General features: G+C 35.3%; 1 protein-coding gene and 1 long non-coding RNA gene across 5 annotated transcripts in view; one reads left to right on the top strand and one right to left on the bottom strand.

The window, feature by feature from the left end:
• Positions 1 to 20,162, bottom strand: part of LOC136852560 (uncharacterized) — a 364,973-nt gene that overhangs the window by 26,247 nt on the left and 318,564 nt on the right. The window contains exon 4 of the long non-coding RNA XR_010857181.1: positions 303 to 454. This is a non-coding gene — a long non-coding RNA (uncharacterized lncRNA). The remainder of the gene's footprint in view (positions 1 to 302; positions 455 to 20,162) is intronic.
• LOC136852556 (homeobox protein Nkx-2.2a-like) overlaps positions 1 to 20,162 on the top strand; it is a 221,554-nt gene that overhangs the window by 175,036 nt on the left and 26,356 nt on the right. The window contains exons 1-2 of one of the 4 annotated variants that reach the window (XM_067127321.1): positions 13,699 to 13,890; positions 19,211 to 19,290. In XM_067127321.1, the coding sequence (XP_066983422.1) occupies positions 19,214 to 19,290 (77 nt within the window). In that variant the 5' untranslated portion in view covers positions 13,699 to 13,890; positions 19,211 to 19,213. Of the gene's footprint in view, positions 1 to 13,698; positions 13,891 to 19,210; positions 19,291 to 20,162 lie in introns of those variants that run through there. The other 3 variants (XM_067127323.1, XM_067127322.1, XM_067127324.1) reach the window with 3 other exon arrangements.

Here is a 20,162-nt window from a genome sequence, read left to right as displayed (position 1 = left end):
AGATTCATACTTGAAAGGTTATGTAGCTATGCATAAACACCTGTACTTAAAGCATCTGTGTGTGTGTGTGTGTGTGTGGTTACTATTCAACACAAAAAGCACACACCTTTCACAATAAAATTTTAATAATGGACGCTCAGACAAGCGCTGTACTTTACAGACATCTACAAACATCATAATTTTTTCTTAAACTTGAAAAGAGAAAAACACTAAATCTGTTATTATTATTATTATTATTTCAAAATTAAGCGGCTTCCCCTAACAAGGATGGCTCACGGGAAAAGACAAGACATTGATCCTACCTTAACTTCTGAATCTTGGATGGATTCCATGAGCAGAAAAGTTCCACAACATTTGCCACTTCATACGTTTTTATAGAAATTGCATCAGCAGCCTGTTGAACGCCCAACAAACACTGCGCCGTCCACCTTCACCATGCAAGCACTTCCGTTTCCTGTAGGTTGAGACCTTTATTATTATTATTATTATTATTATTATTATTATTATTATTATTATTATTATTATTAAGAACAATAATGCATAATGATCACATTTACATAATAATTCAAGTAACAGAAAACGAAAGACAAAACAGGCAAAATAACCAAAGATTTTTGGATAAAGAGATGAATAAATAAACATCAACAGAAACTAAGTCCAATTAAGCCAAAGGAAAAAGGCATTTAAGCAGCAAATAGAACGGAATGGAATATAGAGTTTAGGCCAGAATCCGAGCACTGGGACCTGTGAGGTCATTCAGAGCTGGAAATGAAATTGAGAGTTGGTAGTTTGAAAGGTGTAACAGGTGGAAAACCTCGCAGTTGCACTACGAAATAATTGTTAGGAGATGGCGGATAGCAAGATGGAAGAAAGGTAATACGAATGGAGGTACAGTAAAAGGAATGAAAGCGGTTGCAGCTAGGGCCCGAAGGAATGCTGCAAAGACCCTTTAGTAGTGCCTACAGTGCACCCGTGAGGTGGACTGACGGTACTACCCCCTTACTACCCCCTGTTAAATATCCAAGTTGGTATTTATATACTTATTTGCTTAATTTAGGTATTAATTTCATCGGTAGTTTATGGAACGATTACGTTCTGTCAGCTCTACATAATAATAATAATAATAATAATAATAATAATAATAATAATAATAATGAGGTGAAAATATATGCAATTCTATATGAGAAAAGAACTACAATAAAGATAGAATTTTTTAAGGCATTCTTTTTATTAGAGAAATGCAATAACAAGAGGAATTTGTGCTCTACAGTTATGTAAATATGAAAATAAACAATTCTACATATAATTAAAATAATCAATGCGTCGAAGAATTTGCAAAATACACCTTTCTGTGTACATTTATGAGTTATCCCTTAATTACGTCAATTAAATTTTCCTATAAAATGCAAATAAAAAAATTGCAAACTTCAAAATTAACAAAAAACATATTAAAAAATTAACTTGCGATTATTGGAGAAAATTCTTTATTTTCAGGTTTACAGAATTATTTAATTACATTCTATACGATAATTTCTGGGGAGATAAAAAATCGTAAACACCAAAAGACACGAAAAATGATTTGGGAACTATGTATTAATACTGTGAAAGAGACGACGGTTCATTTTATATATATATATATATATAATATAAATATATATACATATATTTACACACACCTAAACAACACACACACATATGTATGTATAGACATATCAGTATATATGTATATATTTACGTATATATACATATATATATATATATATATATATATATATATATATATATATATATATATATATATATATATATATATATATATATATACATACATACATACATACACACACACATATATTATAAATCAAATAAATAAGCGTTTAAATAACGACTTGGAAATTAAATTGAATATCTGATTCCTTTGGCTTAACTGGACAATTTTTATTGATGTTTATTTATGTAACTGTTTATTCAGAAATCTTTGGTTATTTTGCCTATTTAGTCATTAATTTTCTAAAACTCTGATTGTTATGTAAATACATGATCATTATGTTTTATTGTTCTTGAAAATGATATATATACATATATAAAAATATATATATATATATATATATATATATATATATATATTTATATATAATTATATATATATATATATATATATATATATATATATATATATATATATATATATATATATATATATATATAAGCGTATATTTGAATGACTGGCAGTCACTAATCATGCACATGACATTTCTGTACTTTCTAACACTGAATAAGAATAAGCTATTGATATCAAATTTACAATAACTTGCACCCACAGAGACCCTACCTCACCAGGATTCAAACATAATTATGCCTTTATTGAGACGATGCGCGGGTAACAGTACACGCAACGCACTCGCTCGTCAAGGTATATTCGAACCTATGCCTTTTCAGTAAGGTACATTAGTGACAGTGGACTTGAAGCACTCAATCAGCATTCACATCCAATATGCAAATTCAACACGTCACAGAGGAAAAAAGAAATTGCCAATTGAAACAGTTTCAAGTGACAGGAGAATTCAAGATGAAAACTTCCCCGCTTTCAAGGCTCAAGTACAAACATCACTAAATAGTACATTCGTAGAAAAGTCATCATCCAAATACATCAAGGTGAGGAACAGGAAAAATTCCTCAGCAATGAACTCTGCTGGGAATACAAAAATATCACTCGGTACTCATTTAAGTTTAATTAAGAAGGAGCAAAGAAAAAAAATCCTCAAAAAATTATTAAAGTAAAACTCGAAATAAATGTGACAGAACAGACACCCAATTTCCTTCAAGCACCAATGACTGGAAAGAAAAATGTAAAAGGCTTTATAAAGATGAAATGTGGTCTCTAGCCCTAAAAAAGTTAGACCTGCTAGGGCTATGGAAGTCGAAAGGCAACTCCAAAGCTCAGTGGAAAAAAAATTATAAAAAGAATTTTCAAAACACGCGTTTATTAACATGCACTAAAAAGTACAAAATAATTTCTTGAGACACACCAGGATTTCCTTACAAATTAATAATGTCTACAAAAATAAAAGCGTGGGCTCCAAACATGGAAGGAAATGCTACAAGAAAAGAAATATATTTTTTTTTATTTCTTGTAGCATTTCCTTCCATGTTTGGCGCCAACGCTTTTAATTTTGAAGACATAATTAATTGTAAGAAAATCCTGGTGTCTAAAAAAAATTATTATGTACTTTTTAGTGCATTTTATAAAAGCATGTTTAAAATTTTTTTACAGTTTTTGATAGAAATTGTAACCGATTTATGATTGCAACTAAAAAATTTTTTACGTGGCATCCTGTCGAGTCAAAGAAGGTATGAAAAATTTGAAGAGTTTCATACAAATCTGAGATAAAGGGAGAGGTCACTGTAGGGTCACTAGAGGTCATTGCTGACCTATTGATCATGTAAGGTTGTATTGTCACCAGGATTAAGTACGCAAGCAAAATTTCAAGTCCATCGAATGAAGGGAACAGGTCGAAAATTGAGTTTCCAGTTTTGACACAAACAAACAAACAAACAGATGCAAAAGTCAAGTTAAATCAAAACATGTAACTAAAAATGAAACAATCTAGAACATGCTTTTATTAAAATGCACTAATAAGTTAGAATTAATTTTTTGAGACACCAGGATTTTCTCACAATTAATCATTAGAAATGATTAATTGTAAGAATATCCTGGTGTCTAAAAAAATTACTTTTTACGTCTTAGTATATTTTAATAAAAGCATGTTTAAATTAAAAAAAATTCTTTTACTCTATAATTTTTAGTTTTGACAGAAAATGTGACCGATTTATGATCGTAACTTAAAAAAATTGAATGTGATATCCTGTCGAGCCAAAGAAGGGTTGAAAGATCCGTAGAGTTATTATTAACTTATTCTACCGAGTCAAAGAAGATGCGAAAAATCTGAAGAGTTTCATACAAATATGAGATACTGAGAGAGGTCACTGTAGGGTCACTAGTGGTCACTGCTGACCTACTGATTGTGTAAGGTTGTACTGTCACCAGGATTAAGAGACCATGCAAAATTTAAAGTCCATCGGACGAAGGGAACAGGTTGAAAATTGAGTTACAAGTTTTGACCCACGCAGACAGAAGACAGACAGACACAGAAGTCAAGTTAAATAAGAGCATGTAAAAGTGAATCCCTGGGCCTGTTAACTTTGTCCAAGACAATGAATGTAGGGGTCCCACTGCTCAATGAAGTAACGACCTGATATTTAAAGGAATTTAAAGTGTATAACATAATAAACAAAACTTCTTGGGGTCATAGATTTTAACATTTTGGTCATTTGTACACACACACACGAAACTGATATTTATTGTTTTAATACTTTTAATTTCTCACAATGTATCAAGTTAGGTAAAAAAAATTATTATTTGTGTTGGTTTTTTATGAGGTGTGAAAAATTGGCATTGGAACAGCTAGGTTGCCTGTGATGTGATTGGGTTACAAGAATGGTAAAGCACTGATAATTGGTTAAATATAAAGAAAAATATTAATAAATTTTAAAAATTCCACGGCATTACTGATATCAATGTCATTCTTTAAGACCTCTTCTGTGTATCTTGAAATCGATTTGAGGTTAATTTGTTCGAAACATTCCCCACGCTAAGGTCGACGTCATTAAGTTACAGAACAAACTTGTGGGAGGATTGATTATGTGATATTTTAAGTTCTTCTCAGGAAAAGAATTGTTTGTGTTTTAATTTCTGTTTGAAGTAAGATCACATGGGCTATTTCATAACCGAACTGAATGACAATCAATATTATCTAGTTTGTCTGTAATGGTCAGTTTGTAACTTCTAATAATACCAACACGCACCCGCACCCAAATGAATTAATTTGTAATAGGATACAAGCCAAAAGCGCTGTCACAGAATTTTCCGAATAGATGGATGAAAACATTAAATTGCTTACTGGCTTTAAGGGTGCAAAAGTATCAAGAATTAACAATGAATATCTGCCATCTAGAGATTTTAGCAGGGATGTCAATTCAGCATAAAAATTTTAGTATTACTGTAAATTTAGCTATATGGGTCTCAGCTTTATGCACAACAGGAATATCAATCACATCCCGGGTCTTAGAGCTATCCAATTAGAATCTGATGGAGTCTTTAGGAATCTCTTCATGAGCTAAGAATTCAGATTTTATTGTCACTCCAGTTACAGATTTCTTGCTTACTGCTTTTGGATATATTTAGGTTCATTAATCACCCAAATGGGAATATGTGGATATTCTAATTTCACGATTCTCTGCCCCTTCAAGAGACAGTCCCCTACCTCTTTATTGGTACATACTTAGAAGTGTTTATTCGAGTTTTGTTTTACTGGTATTAACGTAAATTTCACACGTTTATATAACTTTGACCTACAGACAGCACTCTATAAATTAAAAAGGGATTTTTTTATGTTCCCAGATTGAAAGTGTAGACAATTGATACAGCTTTCCTTACCTTGTCCTCTAAAAAGTTCATATAGGTGAGTTTCCTATAATCTATTATTGTGCGAGACTATACTTCATCACTATTGGGTAGGACAATACCATACAGTTAATTTGGAACCTCCTTAATTCTTCCTTGGCTCAAACAAATTGCTGCAGTTATGGAATGAAACCTTAACTCGTTCTCGCATGCGCATTTGGTGAGGTAGCCATCTCTTCGGACTCTGGGATTTGTGGGTCATAAGCAGTGCAGTAGATGGCAAAATCTTTTCCAGCAGTAAGAGGATAAGAAGTTACCTCAGTTCAAATGTTCATACAGGTATATCTGTCAAAATCAGATACATTTCACGTGACAATAATTCATATATATATATATATATATATATATATATATATATATATATATATATATATATATATATATATATATATATATATATATATATACATACACACCCACACACATATATGTCTATATATATACTGTATATTATACTGTATAAATATATATATATATATACACACACACACACACACATATATATATATATATATATATATATATATATATATATATATATATATATATATATATATATATATATATATATATATATATATATATATATATACTGTATTTGCATAAACTTCTTGAAGAACGAAAGGTACATTTTCTTCTGATAAACGTAACTTAGGTAATAATAGAAGAAAAACAGAAAATATAAGAGACCTAAGAGAAAACGGTCGCCCATTTCCGATTTTCTATGTCCTTTTTCAACCCCTATCCCCCCATTTCCCCTATACTATTCACTTCTTCACTCACATCAGGGGTCCAATCCATCGTCTGATTTGCAAGTTTTTCAATTCTTGAACCGATTACAAAATCCGCTCTATTTTCCTGTTATCTCCGCCCATATTATGGTTCCTAATTTTTCCCTTCGTCGTTTAAATCCTCTTCGTTCCCCGTCTCTTACCTCTCCTTCTATTTACCCTCTGAATGTGGGCCCCTTCCAAGAGATGGCCCGCTGAAAGCCCTCGCCTACAGACTGGAAGTTAAACGGGACAAACTGCATCCTGGACTTGGAGTGTGTAGGAGTGCGAGCGCTCGGCTGCCCTTTTTTTATCAGTATTTTCTAGGCCATTGAGAATCTCTCTCCCTTCCTGATGGCTTCCGCCGCCCTGTGGATAAGAATGTGACCCCCTTAGATTAGCGGGGACCTAATTTTATTGCCCGTGCATTGAATATTGTCCCGCCGGACGGACGTAAGGCAGGGAATCCAGTGGCAAGCGATCTAGAGCCTAAAGCGCCTTCTACACAAGGTCGTCAATTGAGGATCAGTAGGGATGTTAGGGTTACACTACATACCATTCGCAAGACGGCAATAGAGCTGAGGATATTTTGTAGAGTATGGCTGTCGTGTTTGTCTGTCCTCCCAATGACACCCCTCCAGTCCCAAAACCCCTCCTCCCTCCCAAACCTCCTACCAGCCTGGCGACGTGTAGCTGAGTAAAAAGAGGTAAAAAAGTCAGCACAGACTAAATTAGGCCTTTGTGCATCTGCTTGAATACACTGTCGCCAATATTCGGTGACTGGTGGAGGGTAAATAACGCTATGGAAACATAAAGGACGGAAAACTCGCGGCGCGCTCAGGAGGAACGAGGGACTGTGACCCTTAGGGCACGAAATGGACGCTGAAGGGGGCGTCTCCGTTTCTTCCCCGAAGAGAAAGACCGACCTTTCTTGTATATTAACTTTCATCTCGATAATGAGACAAATGGAAAGAGAAAAAGTTTTTTCGTCGAATGAAAAAACATAAAAAGAGGAGGAAGATCTCTTCGCTGGAAATTCATCTCTTGGCTCAGCTGCTTTATGGAGATCGAAAATATTCCGCCTGGATACTTGGCGCTGATTGCAGACAATAAACAAGATTAACTTTTGTATGTAGAAAATGTTTTCTGGAAATTGTGAAACGGGTTGACAATTTTGGGAAGTTTCTGTTGGTAGAATGGAGCACTTTCCTGAAGGCACGTGAACATTGGAAAAATATAATTACAATATTTACAAAATGAGAGAAAATAATCAATACATTAAGTTCTAAATAAACACGATTCATGAAGGTTACCTCGACAAACGAAAGAAAACAAAAACTTTAGACCAGAAATACAAGAAAGATACTTTCCAAAAACTCTTAGACTCATAACGAGAGACTTTCCTTCGAACATTATGTTAATGCGGCACTTTTTTTTTTTTTTTTTTTTTTTAAGCGAGGGACCACTGTGTGCTGCATCTCAACTGTGCTATAACTGCACGCCAGCAGGGGCTGCCTTCCGGTAGTTTTTGGATTTTAATAGGTGTATTAGCATTTCATTATCGGTGAACGGGCAAGGGGAAGGGGGAGGGGAGGGGATTGGGTGGTGGGGTGGGGGCGTGTTTTCGACATGTCATGATCTGGTCCTCCGGGGAAAACAAGGTATAATCCCCTCCAGGGGTAGGGTCCCTAAGATAAGGACGGGTTGGCTGACGTGAAATTTGTAAATTTTATGCTCCGATCGATGATGGCGTGGAATAAGTGAATGAATTTTAAGCAGATATGACGGCGAAAAGGAATTCTCCTCTTCTGAGTCTTAGGTAGGTATTATGCTAATGACATCTGCTATTTTTCGTCACGGCTTTGGAATGCTGTTGCCGGAAAATAATCTTTGTTTTTTTTTTCTTTTCATACATATCACCAGGACTGGGATGTCACTATTTTGCACTCTAAGCAAGGCCAGCTACTTGTATCCTTCCACCTAGAAAAATGTCAACTTTGATTTTCAAAAACATATTTTGCAAGAAAATAAAAAAGCACCAAAAACTTAAATCTGGTACATTTATTCCATACTGCGTGTTAAAGTACTCTAAAGTGTCAACATCACCAACATTAAAGGTGCAATATCCAGTAATGTCAGTGGCCCTGTCACCTAATACTTTTGGGCAAAAAAAAAAAAATTATATTTCACTTAAAAAAAATACGACACTACGGAGCTAAATAAAGTGGTCCCTTTGTGAGTGTATGAATAAAAATCACAAATATTCAAAGCAGTGTTGAATTTGAGCAGTAAGTTTTCGATATGCAAAATCAAAATTTTAAACAACAAAATAAATTTTTCAGATTTAAAATACAAAAGGTAAATTTAGCGTACTGACGTAGTGTCAAATAAAGCAATATCAAACGCAAGCTTACCCTTGAGAATCACAGGCTTACAAAATACAAATACGAAATAGTTAGGTCCACAGATTATTCATATTTAACTCGGTCGTCTATACTGCGAACTTTCTTCAGAGACACATGATTTGTACTCTATTTAATCAGTGTTTATCCAGTGTACTTGTACGGAGAAGGTGAAGTCATATGACTTAGTAGGACATCGTCAACAAATTAAGAGAGAGAGAGAGAGAGTAACTTTTAATAGCGTCAAATACTTTACATATTAACACTCTAGTCACTTGCTTAGTCATAAAATAAGCGTTGCTACTTTTATTTTTAAATATTTTTTAAGTTTGTTTAATGAGCAACAAGAGCATAAGGAAAAAATTAAATGGATGATGAAATAAGTAATCAATTAATGTGTTTTCACGGCGACCTGTATAACCCATCTTAAATAATAAGCTAAGCAAAATTTCATACAAAGATTACTGATACCCGTCGAAAGCTGCAAAAAACAAGTACAGATCAGTTATGTAATAAATAAGATTTAGAGCATCAGTGTTGTCAACGTAATTTTAAGAAAGCAGGTTACCAGAGAATCAGATGAAAAAATACTGCTTTCTCACATAACAAGAAACTAACAAAAGTCTCTCATGAAAATAAACGATCAGTTTAACATAGAAAAGCAATCACCTTGTGTTAATCTCTCTTACCAGATATCACTACCAGATACCTGATACTCAGGAAGAGATAATCACAGGTCGTATTTAATCCCAAAAACATCTAATCGGTTTAAATGTTTTAGATTTATTCATAAAAGTACTATTTTACCATACTTTTTTGTTTCCTTATAATTGGAACTTCAAAAGTTCAAGCGCACATGCAATGCATTTACTACTGTACTTGTATTCTACTTGCATTTTAATACATTTATATCTGTTTATTAGTGTATTAATTTATTGTTTCTTCTTAATAAGTGGGATCTCCTTCTGTAATTTCCTTGACCTTCTCTTCTTCCTAATGAACACCATATTCTTTGGAAGCTTGAATTTCAAGTCAGTGGCCCCTGTGGGCTTGTTCCATATGAATAGTGTTCATCTTCTGAATAACAATAGTAATATAAATGACGAGCTGTAATTGTTTTGTGTAAAATGTAAAGAATTGTTTAAAATCGTAACAGAAGCCAGAATCAGTTTTCATACAAAACATCCCACACCAGTAGATATTCTTAGAGAACAAGAAAGGAACAGAAAATGGTCAATGACCAGTCTTTAGGTGAATGAACCATGGTTTAGTTCTCAGGGGTAATTAATCCATGAGATAACGTCAGTGTAACATGTGTAATTGTCAAGGGCAGAGAGGCAGGCCTAACTGTTAAAATTAACAAATCTTAGATTTTATTATTGAAAAGAGCTGCCTGGACTGGATTCTTCAACGGAAATAGCGAGGTTATTGTTCAAGCGGGAAAAAAACTCCTTTCTTTTTGGGGTAAACAGATAAGGCTTATCTATCAAGACAGAATAGACATCTACCTTGCAAGAAAGTAGAATCAACATCCGATTACAACATGGTAATGGCCAAAGGCCTGGCTCTATCGACAAGAAAAAGAAATAACCTTGATCTAAAAGGGTGACAAGTAAGCGTATGATTTTTTTTAGGTATAAGACAGAGATTTACTCTTTTTGAAAGAAAAAATCCAGGAACTGATCCTCAAAGACAGTTGCCGCTCTATTTTCAAAGGATACAGCCATGGTATGCAGCAAGGGAAAGAGCTGTGGGTAATACTCATCATAGCCACTCTTCACAAAATGTATTGAAAAGAATCACAACTCTCCATCTTGTGCATGTCAAGAGTTTCAGACAGCCAATTCACTCTCCATAAGAAAGTGAAGGAGAGAGAACGTAAGATGGCAAAGATGTAGCAAAAAACGGAAAATGGAGATACTGTGGTAAATTTCAGTAATGATCTCCGACTAATAACCAAAACTTTCAAGTAATTCCTCAAGACAAGATATTCCCCAAAACTGAACCAATCTAGACATTGAGGTGATCATATAAAGAAAAGCACTTGAAACCGGACCGCATATTGTTATGTTTAACAACGATACAGAAACCCCGTTACGGGTTTTGTCGACAAAGAAACCCCTTTTAAATATAAAATCCACAAGCACAAAAAATTCACACAATGAAAGTTCCTGTATAGTGGACTGGAAACTCGCAAACCCAAATACAGGGTTTTCATATACAAATAACTCGACAGACTTTCTTGTCATACTTTCATTGATTACATCAAGTACCACCTGGTTCTGATTTCCCAAACTGCACCTGGTTAGAACCACTGAAGGGTTTTGTCCATCTGTCAGGCTTCGGTTCAAATCATCCTCAGAATGGCGACGAGACTCGTTACCGTATTCTGTTAATTTTATTATCACAGAGAATTTGTTAATACTACTCTTTTGTTGCGGGCAATACGATAACATGCTGCTATGACCCTATACTGTTTTATTTGTGAAGCAAAATAAGAAAATATCCAAACTTTCGTAAATTTTGTTAACAACCCGGACTTGCAATCGGTAACTAGAAATAACCTAACTACAAAAAGGTGTCACAAGTTTCAATTACTAAAGCACTCTTAAGTTCTCCTGCAGTTAGAATTATTGGAGCCTTTCACGATTTATCATGGTCTTATTAAGAAATTTGTGCCACAGATGAAGGAGGAGAGTTCTAGAAGCTTCAATTTTTGCCGGAAACAATCCCTTGTCAATGAAAAACTTAAAACAGCTATGCTAAAGGAACTGATGATACTGAAAGCCATCACAAAGCCATCTTCACCATCCATACAGAAGAAAAATTTAGCCTGATATTAGGCGGAAAACTATCCAAATAGTGATTCTGTCAAATAATAAGGGACTGCCATCGAGGAAAAAAACAACTTTGACCGTTTAAATATAAAATCAACCATGAGATATTTAAGCTTTAAACCCTTACAATAATTAATTTTAAGTTATGGTAACATATTTTCCATAACTTACCTTCGTATTATATATATTTTTTTTTTTTTTAAAACACTGCCAGAATTCCCAAGATCAACGCCATCTATAACTTAAACAGCATCGGATCATTAATGACAAAATAACAACTGGTGACTTTACATTTCCAATAAAATATTTCTCCTTTGTGTCGGGTAACTTTATGGTTGAGATCAAACTTGGTTCTGCGGCTGCGTTCAATAATTCTGTACTACGCAAGAACAAAGCACAAAAATTCCAATATTGATACCTAAACTGAGGACGAGCATGGTCGTGCAGGCGGTGGGACCCAAATACTAACGTTAGAGACTAATTTTACCAACCGAATTCGCTCCTCGGTGCAAGTTTTGCCACAAGATAATACAGGATGACAAAGGTGTAAGCCTTTAATCTCTCTAGAAACTGCTGTTACATGACGAGAGAACGAAATACGAGAATTCTATTGAGGGGGAAAACAATGTTATCTCTCTCTCTCTCTCTCTCTCTCTCTCTCTCTCTCTCTCTCTCTCTCTCTCTTTGTTTTTGCATTTTTGCTACTATCAACTTTCCTAAATAAGTACAAGCCAAAATATAAATATTTAGTTCACTGCCAGTTCCCATAACGCTACTCCCGTAATCTTTATTACCTTTAGCTTTTTATTACTACGACTTATCATAGCATCTTTTTCCTCCGCACTCCCTTTGTACAACACCTGGCTATTGTTTGGATGCACTGGGACATTTTTCCTGAAGTAATTTTCTTTGTTCCGTGGGTATACTGATAACAGTATGTCACCCTTACTCCTTCCTTCAAATTATGTATTCATTTTATTCTAAATGACAGTTCGACACGTAATGTACATTAGAACAGAATATACAATTTAGCCTGAGGCCAAGCGCTGAGACGTACGAGGTTAATACGCGCTGAAAGGAAAACTGAGTAAATGTTACAAAGTTGTAACAGGAGGAAAACCTCGCAGTTGCATTATGAAACAATTGTTAGAAGGGAGGGGGGGGTAAAAAGTAAGATGGGAGAAAGAACATGAAAGGCGGTACAGTAAAAGAAATGAAAGGGATTGGAGCTAGGCGCCGAAGCGACGCTGCAAAGAACCTCAAGTAATGCCTACAGTGCACCGTGCGTGAGGTGCACTGACGGCAGTACCCCATACGGGGACACGGAATGTACTTCAGATGAATATTTATAACACTGTTTTATATAAGGAGTCTTTTTATACTCTCTTGCAATCAATCCGTTTGAGTAGTAGTTCACGTCTGTAATAAGTCTTTGTTTATCTGCATAATGTTTCTCTCTTCCCGACTGACAAACTCATTACACGGACAGGTTCCCAACCAGTCGTCTCTGCACAATAGAATCGGTCATTCAGCCACCACGTTTTTATCTCTTATTCCCTATCATCTTCCTCCGTTTCTCTTGCCTGTTCTCTTATCGACAAAACCAGCGTCGTCACCAGAAAAATCGTAGCTTGAGTATCGATGAGGCTACGCGATAGAAAGATAGCGGTAGGCGTCAGAACCGCATGAACTGGGAGCCAAATTTCAGCGGTAGGTTTGCCAAGTTCTTTAGCTGCGAACGTTGTACATGAATACTGTTTAAGTATTAGAATAATGGAAGAATAACTGGTCAATTATACGAAAATAAAAAAAATGAAAAAGCAAACCATGTACAGGTAATTTGCGAAAAAAATGAAGATACAGAAGCAGTCTATGAGTATTCTTATGGTCAAACGCTAAGGTACAGACGTCTTATTTTGTCGAAAATGACATGAAAAAATAACTGAAATTGTTAACAACAACTTAGGAAGCGCCAGCAGTACTTCACATCGGTAATGTAACGCATAAGGCGCGCATGTCCTCTCTCCACAACCTAGCGATAACCACAGGTCATACCTCCCCCACCTCACACCGACATTCCTAACCCCCCCGACCCCGACCTCAAAAAAACGACACTTCGGCGGCTTCAGACGTCGATCCCGATAAGGGGCAAGAAGCGTTGAATCGTTATCATCGGAGACCAATGAGAGAACCATCGACGAATCCACACTTCGACACAGTGGCTTTCATCTGGTTGATCGGCAAGACGGATTTCTAGCCTTTTTTTTTCTTACCGGTCGTAAAAACGGACTCAAAAGGGATACAAATATCTGTGGATACCTTACTCGATTCGTTCAGCCAGACCGTCGAGAGATACAGTGAGTAATCAGAGCTTTGCCAATCATTGTACTGGTGCATTATTATAAGAATGGACTAGGCAGTCTGTTATGTTTGTCGTCTTTCAAAGGAGTAAAGTCGTTTTAGCTAGAGCAATTAATCTAAGTTTTTAAATGAAAAAACATTCAGTTCTGTGTGGGTGCCATCTTTGGGATGTACTGCAATATATACATATAATATATTAGAAGAAGAAGAAGATATAATAATATGAACATGGAATATTCACATAAAAACAATGGTAAAATTATGAACATTTTCCAAGACACTAGGAGATTCTAAATATGCGTATGGGACATTTGCAAGTGACTTGCATGCATAATGAAAATTACACAATAAAAGGATGTTTTCTTTCTATGCGTGACTCCACGGGAGTAATCGTATAAGAAGGAAGACGTTATGTTGTTTCAGAATACTGTACATGAATTCACGGGAACGGATTGTTGAACACTTGATATATTCTTCTGGCAAGTTTCATTTACTATGGCCAAATCGACGCCTAGCTTTTTTTTTTTTATTTGCTCTACAATCAAAGGTGGATACCCATAAATTCTGACCATCATGGCAATCTGACCCCTTTTCTCCTTCAAATATTAATCAGTTGACTTCCCCTAAAATGACTATAGTATGGCTTCCAATGTTATTCAGAAGCTTTCTCTAGTCGGGCGATCACCTGTTATCTATATGTCGACAACTCTTTCTATAACGGCAATGAGCTATTTTCTCACCCGCTGTTCAAGAAGAGAGTCAGACGCTGTTTCCAGAGGTTGGTGACTGTTCTAGAATGCAATCACCAAGTTTCATGTATTAGTCGGTGACCTCGTGAAGGATTGCGAAAAATATCTTCCTGTACGCTAATATCTTTCTCTGGTCTGACAACCGATTTTTTTCTCTCTAACACAATGGTGTAATACTTTTCTGAACGCTGCCTAACGACCTTTTTGACAAGGAAAAATATTTTGATTATGAGAGAAGTAATAAAATATTTTCAGAAGTTAGGCAAGACACTCAAATTGAATCTAAACTGGATTGGGTTCGTTATCTTCTAATTCCTTTCCACACTCACCATCTTTGCTCAGTGCATGAGAAAACCCCAGAGACAAAACCTTTGGTGGAGAAGATTGGAAAAGGAATTTCTAAATTTGATGCAAAATGATATCCGAAGAATCAACTAAATTTCTAGATGAGAATAGATCAACTAATTCGCTGTTTCAGAAGGTAGTGCATGTGTCGGCTGAATCAAATAGTTACATCCAAGATGACCTTGACAGCAGTTACGAGTCGAAACTTGTTCAAATTGATCTTAGTATGCCTATTACTGAGTTGAACATCAAGGAACCTCAACAGACTAATGATGCTGAGGTTCTGCCAACAAGCACATTTAAGTTCGGGAATAACAGGAACTAAGGACGGCTGTGTTTTCAATTGGATTATGTAGCATGCCCAAACAGAACACTTACTGAGGATTGTCTAAATCATAATTACCTAATTACCATTGCTGAGGAAAAGTAAAATAGACTGAGATACTGTCAGCAAGAAAAAGGTCGAATTATGATGCTGACATATAAAAAGTAGAATAATGTTCCAGCAATCGTAGATCAAATGATCTGCATATTACACCTCTGTAGGACCCAGAAGCCTCACAAACGATGCAAAGCTTTCGAGCAGTAATGGCTGATATCACTAGCGGATCCAGAAAAATTTTATTTGGGGGGGGGGCCACCAATTTTCATATTATATATACATACATATATACATACTGTATATATATATATATATATATATATATATATATATATATATATATATATATATATATATATATATACACACACACACACACATATATATATATAATAGATTTTTTATATTTTTATATATTTTTATATTTTTACTTTTTCCTATTTTTATATTATTTCTATAGTAGATTTTTATTTTTTTCCTATTTTTATATTTCTCATTTATGTTATTATTATCTATATCTTCAATATTATTATTTTGTCATTATTTTTCATGGGGCGGGGGGCACGTGCCCAGGTGCCAACGCCCTGGATCCGCTAGTGGCTGATATAATGGTTGGAGTGTCGAGAGGTAAATTTTTTCTTGACTGGAAAACAACAGTTGAATGAAGATTCTACTAGCAAGAAAGGGTTAGTTAGTTTGGTGGCCAGGAAATTAAAGTAGCTTTCAACTAGAAGATGGATGAAGAGTGGGCTAAGATTGGATGCAGGAATGGCACAAAAATAATAGCGTTTTGGAACCGTTCAGTTATGAGTTATCTGAACAACAAAGCATTAAGCGGATGATTAAAAGAAATCAGTGGTGAGAAAATGAAGAGAGGATTTTAGAAGAAAATCAGGATATAAGTTGAAAGATTAGAGGAAGAATAGTGTGGCATACAGGAGGAAAAACACAAAAGATATGAAGAACGTGGAAAATAAAAATTTATGAGCTGGAGTAAGAAATATAAAAGAGAGAGAGAGAGAGAGAGAGAGAGAGAGAGAGAGAGAGAGAGAGAGAGAGAGAGAGAGAGAGAGGTCATTATAAACAAGCATCTTAATAGTAATAATGGAATGACTGAAAATGATGTAGATTATGACATTTATTACAATACAGTTGAAAGAAATGAGGATTTTGACCGGCTACCGAAAATAAATAAAGCAAGTGAAGTAAAACTGAATGATGCGGAATTCACAGGGGTAGAAAATAATTGCAAAGGTGGCTGTTAAAGGTATCATCAATTAAATGAAGAGCAAAGGTGCCGGGAGTTGATGAGCTTACTTGTGAGATGCTGGAATATGAAGGTGATGGGGCAACTGAGACTGAAAAACGTATGAAAGGTATACTCTGAATATGTATATGATCGACGGAAGAGGAGGAAAACCTAGAGAGTGAAAGTGGTATTGGAAAGGAAGGACATTAACATAAAAGGAAGCGAGTGTGTGGGAAAAATAGAGTCTAGTGGCGCAAAGTGGGTTTGATGCGCTTCTGGGGTTGGAAGCAACTGTTCTGTACAAGTTTTCTGCACATCCAAGACTCAGCAGTTCTAGTGTGAATGACCTCTCTCTCTCTCTCTCTCTCTCTCTCTCTCTCTCTCTCTATCTCTCTCTCTCTCTCTCTCTTTTATTTTCAACGTTCTTCATATCTTTTGTGTTTTTCCTCCTGTAAGCCACACTATTCTTCCTCTAATCTTTCAACTTATATCCTGATTTTCTTCTAAAATCCTCTCTTCATTTTCTCACCACTGATTTCTTTTAATCATGCTTGGCTGTGATTGTTGTCTACTTTTCTTGGGAGCCAGCCCCTGTCAGTGGAAACAGCTTTATGTTAAAAAAGTTTATTTAATATTCCTTTCCTAAAGTTATTAAACTAATAAAATCCTTCAGAGATGGCAGAGTGCTTCATAGATAGGAAGGATAACTATTATATTAATTTCCTTGGCTGCCTTTCTGTGTGTGTGTGTGTGTTCCTACCCTTCCTCTTTTATTATAATAATTTCCTTGGCTGCATTTGTGTGTGAGTGTGTGTCCCTCCCCTTCCCTTCCACTCCCCCTTCCCCTTAGTATATATTTACAGCCACAGCCCAGCTGCTGGGACCAAGAAGGGCATTCAGCAACTCTGTCTAGTTAACGATAAATTTCTTGTTTTCGTTAGGACAGTAAATGACTGATCGTACACGTGGAATACGTTGCATCATCAAAAGGCGGCGAAGTTAGACTTATCAACGTAAATGGAGACGCTAGAGTTGCAAAAGATCCATATTTTATTTATCTATTGGTTTGATTGTATCTTGTATGGATGTGTGGATCACAGAAATTCCTACGAAATGTCTCAGCAAAAGTTCAACCCACTAGTCTCGGTGGTTATCTGGATATGGATCGAATAAGAGGGAACGGTGAAAACATCGGATGTGTAGTTTAAAACTATCGTCCACTACACACAAAATGAATAGTTTTCCTTCGCAGGAAGTCTGTTTCATTCTATTATGAAGTCCAACTAGTTATGGATTTGTATAATTTCCATCGGGCGCTTTTTCACGAACAAAGATTACCTTTCTTTCCACATTTGTCACCTAGAGTGGACAAAAACACCTAAGTGACATTTCTGGTAGTAGATAACTTAAAATGACCAACGAGTCAAGCATTCTGAAACAAATGATTACCATTAATCTTTGGAAGATATCTAGCCAGGGATCCCTACGTCAGCGCAAAAATAATGATCTATTACAAATTGTAACTTTTCTTCCTCTTCATCTTTTACAAAGGTATATGAGACAGCAACCTAACGTCCTCAATCTACTCCAGGCCTAATAGAGACAAGGAAAAGAAATGGGAAAAGTGCCTGGGGCTTTATTTCCCAAAACATGATAGGGCTGTCAATGTCAAGTCTTATACTATCGAGATAACATGAAGAAAAAACTGATCAAATCTTCATACAAAAAATCAAGATAATGACCTCAGAAGAATTTCCTGTCGGTTTGTTTAGAGTTTTCCTAATTTTCAAAGTTGTATATATATTTTTAAAAATTTACGAGTGCAATGACATTTTGTATTTACACGTATGTGATAATCGTTTACGGTTACATAAAATATTTCATGTAATAGAAAATTTCATCAAGAGGAAATTTGGTTTTCCTAATGGACTTCCAGAACTAGATTCTTCTGCAACATAACACAAGAATCTTACTTAAAACCCACCACTGAAAATTACTAATCCTTCTTACACTTGCTGAACTTTCATCTCGAAATAACTTATCAATGTTTCATCAGAATTCAGCGAGATAAGTAAGTTCAGTGATCTACAGTATATACTATCCACAATATCAAGCAACACTACAATAAGTGTTCAAGGATGCATCTACCGACAATCGTATCTTTATACACGACTAATTACGCAGATAAGATTATCGTATTTTGATATCGGTATGTCATTATTATGAAAAGATATATAACAGCGGCTGCAAACATAACGGATGTTATTATCCTTAATAATGAGAGAGAGAGAGAGAGAGAGAGAGAGAGAGAGAGAGAGAGAGAGAGAGAGAGAGAGAGAGAGAGAGAGAGAGGGGTTGATCAAAGAGTCATTTCCAGTTCACTGCTTTGAAAGCAATAATTTCTTAACTTAGGAACAAATTAACTCTCAAGATGTTCCCACTCCCCGATTTCTCCATTCCTTAGAACCGCCGTCAGAAATAAATAAATAAATATTTTTTACAATCATTTGTTCTCTTTAGATAGCGAAGATCAAAAAGAATACCATTCGTGTGATTTATATTATCATTATTAACATAAATTTACTTTGCAGGTGATGTTTTACCCAGGGGCTGCGTCTCCCTGTCCAGAAGAACAAGAGGGCTGGTCTCATCCCATTCCAGAAGATTACAGGTGAGGTCACTTGCATTCTCTTCTCATTTGATCACTTCTCTTATTAAATATAAATCAGTTCAAGTGGACATTTAAGTATTTTGGTTCATGTGGATAACAAGGGGAAATGGTTTTATCTACTTATCGACCTCCTATAATGGGTATGAAATAGGAATTTGTAATATATAATATATATATATATATATATATATATATATATATATATATATATATATATATATATATATATATATATATATACACATATATATACATATGTATGTACACACACACACTCATATATATATATATATATACATACATGTATATATCGAGGTAGCTACGATTACGGGGTCGTACGGTGTGCTGCAGTCTGCTGATACATATAGAACATGCACTCTGTTAATGTGTCATGTTTGTTTACCTCTTCAAATTTCGAGAAATATGTTGACGACAAAGCCGTGACTTTTAACGAAACTCAGCTCGATAGACGAGCTTTCTTCAGCAATAAAAGAGTGCGATGATGCAAATTTTATGAAGCTGTGCAAGAGATTTTAAATCCATAGACGCTTGAATTCAACCTAAAGGAAATTAAGCCCGCAAAGGGGGCCACTATAAAATAAGGCCTTTGGACTTCTTTGGGAAGCACCAAGGTGCCCCCGGCATTATCAGAGAGCAAAGACTCTCTCCGGAATCCCCGGAGGATAGACTCAATTAGTCAAATTGATTTGATTTAGTTTTGGAAAAATAACACAGTTCCCACTTCCAAAAGCTCCTTGAAGACACGGAATCCATCCTAGAGCAAACGATAAGTATCCGGAGCCAAGGAAGAATTCTGCGTCTTCAAGGAGATTCAGAAAGCAGAAATTGTGTTATGTGCCTTTTTCAAAAAC

This window comes from Macrobrachium rosenbergii, chromosome 25, assembly GCF_040412425.1.
Source record: "Macrobrachium rosenbergii isolate ZJJX-2024 chromosome 25, ASM4041242v1, whole genome shotgun sequence".
NCBI lineage: Eukaryota > Metazoa > Arthropoda > Malacostraca > Decapoda > Palaemonidae > Macrobrachium > Macrobrachium rosenbergii.
This window is presented reverse-complemented; position numbering and strand designations above follow the sequence as displayed.